The following is a 12315-nucleotide window of genomic DNA, read 5'->3' on the forward strand; positions in this document are numbered from 1 at the left end:
GGAATTCCCTGCCTTTCCGTTCCTCCATCTCTCTATTTGTGTTGTGTATTAAAGAATGACAAACAGTTAACAAATAATAAGGGTGGCTTGATTTAGTTTCTTAAGTACTTTTTTGTTTTTGTGGTTTTTCATTCAAACTTTTTACATTCTGATGTTTGAAAAAAATAATTGACAAACTTTTCAGGAAAAATGGGATTAATAACAATGATCAAGTAGGAAATAATTATTTGCAGAAGAAGTAAAACACGATTTTGTACTACTTTGGGCCTATTAGTAGCCTACTATCAAAGAAAGAATAAACTATTATATGTGTTCGCTTAACAGGTGAATTGTCCCAGATGACGACAAACTAAAAAAATATCTGAGGAAAAACTGGCTGGCAGAATTGTCCTTGAGAGGACTGGAGCATGTTATGACCCAGGGCCTTCTGCTGCAGGTTGACAGCAGCAGCTCTTTGCCTCATCGCTTCATTACAATATGATCATTAAAAGCCTGCGTGGTTTCCAACCTTTATTAAAGGATTACTGTGGGGACTTTTTTTAAAATCCCTCTCTCTTTTTTTATATATACTTTTTTGTCCCTCTTTCTCTGTAAGCGCTGGTGAAACAAACAAAAGACGCTTTCAATGGCACGTGCTCCAGGCGTCAGTCACCTGTTTCCTAGCAACGGGCATAACAGAAAAGCACCTGTGGCTCTGAACAGAGGGTATGTGCAACCCTCAGTTTGACAAAAAGAACTACAAAAAATGGACACATTAATCAGCCACCGTTTTTTAAAGTTATTTAAAAGAGATGGATTTGTTTTAACGTCGGATTTTTTGTGTGCCAGCAACTGAAAAATCTTGTATGTAATAAAAGCTGATAGATATAATGCAGTTAGGCCTTTTTCATATCCAGTCACCTATGAGCTCCTTCAATTATAAACAGTTTTGAAATTAAATTATGGGTAATTTTTGTTCTCGTAATTATAAAGATATCGTAGGATTTTAATAATTCCGCTAATTTCCAGTGAATGTTTTTGCTGTGTGGTTCCTGTAATTTTTCCCTTGCTTTCTTAAATTAATTAATTTAATTTTTGTTTTAAATAACATTGTCTTTTTTTTTTTAATCAAACTGTTTGAGCGCACAGACTTCACTCCTTTACGCAGAAAGAAGGCGCAATTTTTTTTTGGAACTGAACTGGTTGAAATTTTGTGTATTTTCAAGCCACACACGCAAAAGCGATGACAGAGGGAGTCATTTTTATGTCTTGCGCTCCGACGTCACCAGAACCTCTAGCGCCCTGCATGCAAATCACGTCTCCGCTCGAGCCTCTCCATTGGCCGTCTCTCGCTCATTTAGCTGCTGTCAGAGCGCGCGGCCCGGGCACGCTCCGTAACTTTTCCCAGTACAGCTTTAACCAAAGTAAGCTCAAACAAGTCGTTTCTACTCTTCTCAGCGCTCGTGGATGACAGGGGAAAGGAGAAAGCGGGAAGAGCAGGACAGTTTTACTTCTGAGTGGATTTCATTCTGAGACTGACCGTCTGTTCGTCGCTGTTTAATTTACTCTTTACCTCCGTCTTTCCCGGAGGTTGAGCTGCGCGCGGGCCAGTCTGAATGTTTCTGTGTGTTTGACTGTGTCCCACCAAGACAAGGTGAATGTACAGCATTATGATGGAAACGGACTTGCATTCCCCCGTGGTGCCCCAAACCAACCCATCCAACCCGGGGGCACACGCGGGAGGAGGCGGCGGGGGGGCTGGAGGCAAAGTCCCCCAGGAGAGAATTAAGAGACCCATGAACGCCTTCATGGTCTGGTCCCGGGGCCAGCGGAGGAAAATGGCTCAGGAGAACCCCAAGATGCACAACTCTGAAATCAGCAAGCGGCTGGGCGCAGAGTGGAAGGTGATGACCGAGGCGGAGAAGAGACCTTTCATCGACGAGGCGAAGCGGCTCCGGGCCATGCACATGAAGGAACACCCGGACTACAAGTACCGGCCACGGAGGAAGACCAAGACTCTGCTGAAGAAGGACAAGTATTCGCTTGCTGGCGGACTGCTTGGCTCCTCAGCAGGTGTAGGGATGGGAGGCGGGCAGCGGCTGGACAGCCCCGGAGGGGGGCATGTTGGGGCAAATGCGGGCTACGCGACCCACGTGAACGGCTGGGCAAACGGCACGTACTCTGGCCAGGTGGCGGCTGCAGCAGCGGCGGCTCACGCCATGATGCAGGAGGCACAGCTGGCGTACACGCAACACCCTGGCACCGGGGCTCACCCGCACCACCCGCATCCGCACCATCACCCGCATCACCACCCACACAACCCGCAGCCCGTGCACAGGTACGACATGAGCGCCTTATCTTACAGCCCGATCTCAAACTCTCAGAGCTACATGAGCGCCTCGCCGCCGGGCTACGGCGGCATCACCGGCTACACTCACCAGCACCAAAGCTCCGGCGTCTCTCCGGTGTCCGGAGCCATCGGGGGGACTTTGGGCTCCCTTGTGAAATCGGAGCCTAGCGTGAGCCCACCGGTTTCCACTGCACGCGCACCGCCGCCGTGCCCCACGGGAGACCTGCGGGACATGATCAGCATGTATCTGCCCACCGGCGAGGCGGCGGGGGACTCCGTTCAGAGCAGACTGCACGTGCTCCACCCGCAGCACTACCAGAGCAGCGGCTCCACTCCGGTAAACGGGACGGTTCCTCTGACACACATTTAAATCTCTTCATGTAAGCACTACAAACCACAACCAAATATTTAAACTCTAGATGTGGGCGCCAGCTGCTGATGAAATGTAAATTATAGGCGGTTACAGCCATAAAAATGCAATCACTGAACAAACTTTTATTATTATTATTATTATTATTATCATAATTATTATTATTATTGTTATTTTTATTTTCTTTTAGTGATGGATTTTTGTGTCTGTCCGAGCTAAAGGAAAACGCATCCGATTTACTTTCGCTCTCTGGAACAGAGCATGCCAAGTTTTGACACGATTTAAATTATAACCATGAAGGCTTTTGCATTTTTAATTTTTTTCCCCCGATTTTTCTGTGGATTTTCTGGCACCAGCTGTGTGTTAAGAGGAATTGTTTTTAAAAAGAAAAAAAACTTTTAAGCAGGGGACCGTATAATAAATGGAGGGCGGTGTGGAGGATGTCAAAAAATAAAGTTAGGATGCAGTTCAAATTGATTTCCAGTTTTGATGCTTGTAAACATGTGAGTCAGTCGGTGTAATTTGTTTCTGTTGTTGTAAAATCTTGTACATTGTGAATAAATAGGCCTAATGAAAACGCTTTTATGCAACTGTACATAATTTACTAAATGCAAAGCCACATTTTTTTGGATTGAGAACTTCACAATTTTGCGCTGAGTTTAATAAATGTTCCAAGATTTGTTTCCGTCTTGGAGAAAGTGTTAGATTTGTTCGTCTTTTTTGTTTTAAATTGAAAACATTTTAACAGGCTCATGCAAACCACAAAAATAATTGCATTTAAGGCATCTTTTTAATTTACTGATGTTCGTATAATTTCACTGGGTTTAATAACGTTTCGGCAGAGAGGGAAAAAATTTAAAGGCATCATGTGCAGTTTTATAAGTCAGTCTGGAATTTAAAACGTCGTTTCTGTTATGATTAAAAAGAAAAATAGCAATTTATTTATCCTTTTTAGATAGAAAAAAGTGCGATAATTTTTAGATCAATAAAAATAAAATTGCATATTACTATGGGTCATTTTAACTAAAATGTCTGCGTGCATTGTTTACATTTTTATCTCAGGGTGATGACGTGATCTCACGTTTTGTTTTGTCATTAAACAGCTGATCCAAGTACATCATTTTGTAAATAGCAAAATAGGTTTTTTTTTCCTCATGAAGAAGAAATTACAAAAAAAAAAAAAAAAAAAGACAAAATTTGAACTATATTTTTCATTTAAAACGAGTCATTTTTCTCAACAGCTCCCATGTGTCGGTGTTCAACTGTACCAAAGCTGTTTCTTTTTTCCCCCTTTTTCACCCAGTACTAGTGAAATGTAATGTCAGGACATGTGCACAGTAAAACGTTACAGCCTTTACAGGAATATATCCTATTTTTATTAATCATTTTGTAATTATTTTTATTTTCATCCAAGTTGTGATTATCTTGCCATGCCATCATTTATCTCTTTTTTGTGTACATGAAACAGCTAGATGTTAAATTTGAGGGGTCCTGTTGTGTCATCTAATTATTTTTTACTTCTCCCCTCACTATACGCTATACATGTGCATCATTGGCTTGACCATTTAAAATCTACATCAAACTTTATATCTAAGCCACTCTAGTTGTACTGGTGTGCCGAGCGAAGCGATGTTTCTCTTTTGCTACCTGCCTGCAGGGTCATGACCTCAGCAATCTAAACCTCAAACAAAAGTAAATCCGATAACAAGAGTATCCGGTGGTCAATGAACTGCTAATTCTTCAACTGGCCTAGTGGGGACCACTTCAGCCCCACCTCCACCTGTTTCCCGCTGCCTCAACACTGAGCCCCCCCAAAAAATCTTACCCCTGTCCTGACCCCCAGCATCAAACGTCTGCATCTATGTAATTGTCATGGCTGTTAAATTATTTCCTCCTTTAAATTTGATGGCTGAATCAGTGGGGGCCTCGGGAGCAGGGAGGGAGACATGAATGAGAGGAGGAGGAGAAGGGAGAAGGCGAAGAGAGAAGGTTTTTGTGTTGAGGAGAATGGGGATTAGTCCTGGTGTAAGCCGGGGCAACCCGGGGGTCACCCCCTAACAAAAAGCCTAGCAAACAACACCCCTGGCTTTATCAGTCTAATTCCCATTCGGGTCTGAGATTGAAACAAGGGGGCAGCTTGGATGCAAATCACATCCAGTAAATCAGAACGGGATGTCAGGAGTTTAATATGAAGGCATTTCACTCACAGTTAACGTCATGTTTTTTTTTTTTACACTTAGTTGAATTAGTTGTTTTCTTTGTCACTGACTTGTCTGTGTCTTGATTTGAAACCAACCTTTGGACATTTTGAGAGATTAATCTTCACAAATTATTCGTTACCACTTTGGACCAAAAAGCCGTAAATTCAGGAAACTCAAGCTGCAACACATTTTCCCCCAGAAGCTGAAATAATGGAAGCTGGTGTGTCAAACTCACATATGAAAACATATACAGTATGCACAAAAAAAAAAAAAGAAAAAAAAAAGGACATTTATAATTTGCATTAATCTGTCCAAAAAAGGGGGTTAAATTCAACATGGCATCAAAATAAAAATTGGACAGGCAATAGAAATTTCTAAAGTATCCACATTATTTTTACTGACACTGTAGAAGTTTATAAAAGTGTCAAGACTTGATTCAGTTTAAATGTGTATAGCACAAGAGAAAGTCATCCCAGAATTCGCAGCAGAGAAGTCAGTAATTCCATTCCCAGGGCTACAAGCAGACCCAAATGAACCAGAAAAAAACACCTGTGTTCATCCTTCCCTCACTCAAACTGGTACCCAAAGCAGACAAGTTTTATTTGCACCTTTAAAACAATCACCAAAGAGCCGTACACACCAACAAACAAGCCTCAAAACAACCCTCTTTTATTTTCTTCCCCACAAAGCTACTGCTGTTGGAAACTGTCCTGTGTAAGGATCGTGTCTCTTTCTTCCATTCAGTAGTTTTTATTCCTTTTGTAAATCCAGAACCAAATCCACCATATAAAACTAAATTTCCTGTATGTCAGCTTTGAGCATCTCACTTCCACATTCTGTAAAATAACATGTTTTCTTTGCTGGTATCTGCAGCACCATGTCTAAGAACTTGGGGTTTAAAAAGCATTTGCTGGTATAAATGACAACTAACAGGAGTTTCTACACGCATCCAGAACTAAATATGGCACTGGTTTTTAGATTTATAAAAGAGGAATATCTTTTAAACCTGTGTGCACACGGATTCTGAGTTTTACACAGATTTTAGCTGGACCCGAACACACCTCAGAGCTGAGTTCAGGTTAGGGAGAAGCGTCTTCATGTAGTGTCTTTATTAAGCCAGCATCTTTTCAAAATTAGTATTTATTCTTACTTTTTTTTCCTTTTTCTTAATACTTAAAAACTGCTAAAGTTATTTCTGAAAATGCAAAATGTTGCAAAGTAAAACTCAGAAAACTGTGTGTGTAAGGATCTTAAATTTGTTTTACTAAACTGTAAAGACATTTGACCAAATTTTACAGACTGACAGTCATGAATTAGTTTTGTGCCAGTTTTATTCATATTTACACTTACACGGACCCAAAACTGATCAATCAGCTCACTGGACAGCTGTGAAATCATAATATATACAAAACGCTGCATTTCTTAAATTAATTTTGGTGTCTTAATTTAACATCTCTGCCCCTTTCTGTTAAAGAATCTCAACTTTTCAAAGTTTCTCTTAATAATTATTAAATGCCGTTTTTTGATTGAGAAGAAGTGCAGAACAGAAACGAAAAATATGGATCTGACCATTTAATTATTACTCATCAGAAACTTGTTTGTGGTGGATATTATTAATGGTTCATCGTGATAAAGCTGGCATGATTGCCTGTGAATGTGGCGCTGATTGAACTTTTTGATTGTTAATATCTTAATATGACGATTGAAAAGTGAAGACTGCCACAACAACTGAAACTAAAGGTGTGACAAGAGGTTTTCCGTCCACAAAGTGTCTGTAAAGAACAGGAGTGAAGATACTATTAGCAGAAGAAGTGTGAATTATGTGATCAGGTTTATTATCGGGTCTTGATGTGATGATGACATGATCACATTTGGCCTAAATGAAGCTCAGGTAAGATGAAATATGCACAGATGACATGAGTCTGCAGCACTTACAGTACTAATCAGAGTGAGAGGAATCTTTAGGACTGAACAAAACCTCAGTCTTACAGATGCTCCCATCATGTGGGAGGCTGAGTGCTGGACCAAACCACAGATGTGTGCGTGCAGGTTTTCATCCTCAACTTATGTTCTGCTTGGCACATGTTTGGACACCACTGCTTTGGCACTTCCCACTCCATAACCCTGTGCAGCCCGACGCCCCCCATCCCATGCGCTCCCGTTGTCCTGAACGTGGATAATCGGCGTCAGTTTATCACGCCTCCGCATATTTCCCTCCCTCTCCTCCTATAAAAACCCTCACCTCTGTCGTTGGACCCGGTTCTGTCATGGGAGATTATGGGGGACCGATTGCACAAGACTGAATGTGGTGCGAGGAGATTAGCCGGGACGCCATAGAAAATAGCAACGGGGCCAACGGATTCCTCGCGAGGGGGCCTTATCATGCAATTACACGTTGACACGTTTTAACCATTTTTCAGCCTCTTAATCCGAGGGCCCCCCTCCTCCCCTTTCCTCCCCCTTCTCTTTCCAAAAGCAGACCTATTGGTGCTGAGGGAGCCTCACTGCTCTTCATCAGCATCTCTGCTGTCTGAAAAGTCTGCCTCATTTTCTCTCCTAAGGCATCAGCCACTGTTGATATCTCCTCACATTTATGTAGAGAAAAAAATATAAAGAAATGCACCATCTCTATTTTTAAACATATTAAAGCTAATTCATACTTTAGGAAATAAAAACACATAATGGAAAAAAAAAGGATTTAATCTATAGCATATTCAGGTTTCATTTGGACAAAATGATTAAATTATAACAAGTTAAAAAAGTGAGAAAATAAATTTAAACAAATACAAAAATGACTCACTTTCATAGGCTCTGTTCATTTTCCTCAATCAGTGTCCCAACATAGATTAGGAGGTAAAGTTACATGTTGTGGAAAGTCAGTTTTTCTTAAGATATACAAAAAAAAAAAAAAAAAAAAAAAAACATTCATGTATTTGTATTAGGGCTGGATGATTAATGGATAAAATCAATAAATTCAGTTTTCAGTTTCTGAAGATCCATTTAAAGAAACTCTAGATTTCTTTTTTCCTCCTTTATATGTGCCTTAAATGCTCTCCTTGGGCTTCTGTAGTCAGCAGTGGACTCGGAACGGTGTTTGTCTGAAAGCATTAAGGTAAGGTGAGCCGTCACTCACGCCTGAACTTCAGCTGTGCACATAAATGCTGCTTTCTTCAAGGTGCAGAAGACCACTTCAGCCCTCAAACTTTCGCTAAGAGAAGACCTACATCAGGGGAATAATTTCTGTAGTGGATCCCGAATGATAAGGATCCAGATAGAAAGAGATCACGGATGCAACTGTGTTCCATAGCTCAATATGAAGCCATTTATATGGTGGAAAAGTTAAGTTATTTACTTTTTTTGCTGTCATTCATTGACATAAATAAATAAATAAATAAGGCCTACAGTTAATAAGGCCTGAAATGTCATAAATCATCTGATATGTTTCAGCATCAGCAAAACAAGACTTGATTTTCTTATGAAACATAAAATCTGTGCATAAAAACATCCTCTGAACCACCTGACAGTATCATCTGCAGTGAACATTCCTACATTGTGTTTTTGTACAGATGTGCTCTAGTTTGTGCATAAAGGAAATTTCTGTCTAGTATAATGTCCGATTCAGAGCTCTGCATCTGCTTCTTGTTTTGGTCATAATATGAACATGTCCGCCAGGTTTTAGTCAACTGTTTGTTCAGAGCTGCAGATGCGCACACATTTTTTTATGTTCTGCAGTTTTAAAAAATATAAAAACCAAACACTTCATGATCTTCATCCTCAGAATATCATTTGCAAACTTCAGTAAATCTGCTCTGATTTCATGTAAGTGTAAATCTAAATTTCACCACCTCTGTGCATCACATTTCTAAAACACTTTCATATTGGAACCAGTGCAGGCTCACACACCAACGTTGCACTTATTCTGTAGGATGGCCTTTTCTAAACCAGAGAACAAACATGCACGTGCTTCTGTTTACTGTACATACATTGTTATGTAAATTACCTCCTTTGCTTTTCCAGCTGTCTGTCAAACCAACCAGCATACTACATCTAGACTTCCTTTTTATTGCTCCCAGGCTGAACTCAGAGCTGTAAAACTAATTTTTATGTTACTTTCGCATGGAACAAGCTTTGAATATCAGCCTATTAACACCTCACTCTTTATATATTTTCAAAAGTGTTTTAAGGACTGCCCTGTAAGAAACTTATTACCATTTTATGTAGGTTTTCAAGCAAAAGAAAAATACACAACTTAGCTGATATGGCCCCTGTCTTCTTGTTATTCCTATAGTATTACCATCTGAAATGATATTTTATTTGAAATTTTCCTTCCCTGGAAGTCCCTGGAAGATGAAGTCATATCTCAATGGGAGAACATATTGTTGTTCAACTTATCTTTTCATTAGCTGTACTCATGGTAACTAGTAATCTCTCTCTTACTAAGTGAAATCCAGTCACTCCATGCCAGTTCTAGTAACTCTCCCACTACATGTCATCCTGTTTAGAGATTCCTTTTAATTCATGGGAGCTATTAGAAATCCTACAGCTTTAATGACATATTTCTACAGAAATGTTTTATGTTCGGCTATTTGAATTTATTTTCATAATTTCTCCAATTCATTATTCATTATTAGTGGCTCATTTTTCAATGAATTGTTCTGAAATTAGAACTGAGCATTTTTTGAAACTGTGATTCATTTGCAAATTGAAGTTAACCAAAACCATTTTACAGTAATCAAATTAAAAAAAAAAGAAAAAAAGAAAAAGATTAAGTGACTGAATTAAAAAGACAGAAAAAAATTAATACATTTTTGTATAATAGCACAGTTCTATTGTATTTCAGTCTTTTGGCTGTTCTTATGAAAAACTGATCGCCACTGATCTAAATGCCACGTATTAAAATATATTTTCCTGCTACTATTGATAGCAGATATCTAAAACGTTTAAAAAGGTGCTTTTTCAGTGAATGGTTTATAAAAGCCAAGTTGTATAATGATGCCAGTAAACACAAGTGGATGAAGCTCATTTAATCAACTGCAATCAAATAAAACACGTCTGTTACGTCTGAAATGACTTCCATTTAAATTATTTTTCCAGTGAGTTTGAAAAATAAGACCATGCTATCCAGATGTGGTCCCACCACACAGACAAATAGCAACTTTTAGGTATTTTTTCCCTCCAGTGAAGCTGTGCCTCTACCTTTTCCTCTGTGCGGCAGCAACAAGGTGGCTCCAGACTACTCATAACTTCACTGTAGCAAACATGGAAACTCTGTCAGCTTTTTTTTTCTATGTTTAAAGCAACTAGCCTTAACTATAGCATCAACTCTACTTTTACAAAGTTTATATTTTCAATATTCATACTGTCAAAAAAGCACTGATGACCTCCATCAAGGAAGAAGTCATTGGTTTGTCCGTCTGTACCCACAATCAACTGCAAAAACAAATTACAGTAGCTTGGAGGAGGTCTGCACACTCTTGAGTGCTTCTATTTCTACACTTAGTAAGGACATTTTTGTTTGGTTGCTTATTTCTCCTCTTTAATAATACCAGTTACTGTACTCTACATTGTTAGAAAGCCTCATTAGTCACCTTTACAATGAGGTATAACTTGTAAGGATCATCCTTCTGTGGAATATGAAACTGCCAGATGTGTGAGTCCCCCCAAAATTCTGCTGGTATTCACGCCTGTTCGGAAATTCAAGTGCTGCCAGGTGTGTGTCAGTCACAGATCTATGATTTGATAGACAAAGATATTGGAATAAGATTCTGGAGCCAGTTGCGACCCCTTAACCTCCAGAATCTGGGACTTAACTCCATCCTCCAGGATGACAACATTCTTTCCCACAGAGCCAGGACCATCACAGGGTGCCTTCAGAATTTGGGAGTGGAGATTATGGAGGGACCTGCTGTGAGTCCAGACCTCAGACTAATCCAACACCTGTGCGTCCTTTGCATGGCCAACGCAACCACACTGGTTAACCTTCAACACCTCCTGGTTGAGGAATGGAATGCCATGTGACCAGTATGAGGAGGAGGATCCAGGTTACCATGGCTGCATATGGTTACAGTGTAGAATAAATAGTGTAAAAATGGCCAGTATGTCTTGTTTTCTAACTATGGGATATTGCATTCATCCAACCCACTAAGCAACTCAAAACATGAGTTTTACAAGTTTAAATTATATTACATTTAAATTATAAGGGTTCATTTACCATGATAAGACATCAGAAGAAATTAAGAATTTTTTTGATCATTTACACAAAAGCTGAACATTAAATTAAAACCTAGTACTCCATTCAGCTACAACTGCTTAGTCATGAATTGTCAGACATATATATATATATATATATATATATATAATAAGTGATTAGTGATATATAATTAGTGAGTAATTAGTGAGTAAAACAAAAAAGAATAAATAAATGTAATTAGGCTTTTAAATTGTTAAACATTAAATGACAATAATTAAAATATGATTCTAGTTTAAAGAAAGTGAACCAACCAGAAAAGCATGTGTCATCATTTTTGCAGACTACTTGATATCTTGAAGATGTTGTTTGCAAATTAACTAAATGAATCATCATATAAAGCTTAATGTTGGTGGAAGGGTTTTTAATTTTAGAAAACAGACTGCATGTTGTCTTGTTCCCATATTCAATTAGGGCCCTGGGTCTCCCCGGGGACCTATCATTGTCTGGATGCTTCAGGGTAAAAGGGGCCTCTGGGAACCATAAGGAGACAGCTTGTGTTTTTTTTTTTTTTTTTTCCCTCAAATAATTTTTTTGACCCTCTCAGTTAAATAAAAGTCTTACCCCATAAATCTTTACATGCCGCTTTTTCCTGCATTTAAAGTTGTCTTTTGTTTGTTTTTTAAAAAAAACAAGGTTTTATTATTTGTCTTTATTGTCTTTGTTTGAATTTTTTGAGCTGGTAGAAACACCCAGATGTTTAGAGGTACTGGCAGACTACTACACTACTACTGCATGCACTGGACACTGCCAAATTCTTGGCATTCAGTTTGCTTACTTTGTTTTATACAGTATGGTTTTCATAACTAATGTATGTAGATGACTACTCTGTGTTAGCTCAGGGACAAATAAAGTTTTTTATTTGAGTGCTGCTGCTTGTTTCCTCACGCAACCAAAAGCAAGGAACATATCACTTCAGTTCTCACATCTTTACCCTGTCTTTTTGTGCGCCAAAGAACTGATTTGAAAGTTTCCATCCTATCTACAAGACTCTCAAACTTCAAAGATCATCTGGGTCAAGTTTGCTTTCCAATTTCAACTACACAAGGAAAATCTGTGTTTAGTTTTTATGTTCCAAATATCTGGAACAAACTAGGAGAAAACCTAAAGTCTGTTCCAACCCCTTAGCTTAGCTCTTATCTCTTTTAAAGTATATTAAACTTAATTA

The 12315-nt window shown here is 39.0% G+C and overlaps 1 protein-coding gene across 1 annotated transcript; it reads left to right on the forward strand.

Moving 5' to 3' along the window:
- The first annotated feature begins 1105 nt into the window (after positions 1–1105).
- On the forward strand, positions 1106–3551 carry sox1b (SRY-box transcription factor 1b). Its single transcript, XM_041978269.1, has one exon. The coding sequence runs from the start codon at positions 1638–1640 to the stop codon at positions 2697–2699; it is 1062 nt and encodes a 353-aa protein (XP_041834203.1). The 5' UTR covers positions 1106–1637; the 3' UTR covers positions 2700–3551.
- Positions 3552–12315: the final 8764 nt, after the last annotated feature.

Source organism: Melanotaenia boesemani, chromosome 24 (genome assembly GCF_017639745.1).
Source record: "Melanotaenia boesemani isolate fMelBoe1 chromosome 24, fMelBoe1.pri, whole genome shotgun sequence".
Lineage (NCBI taxonomy): Eukaryota > Metazoa > Chordata > Actinopteri > Atheriniformes > Melanotaeniidae > Melanotaenia > Melanotaenia boesemani.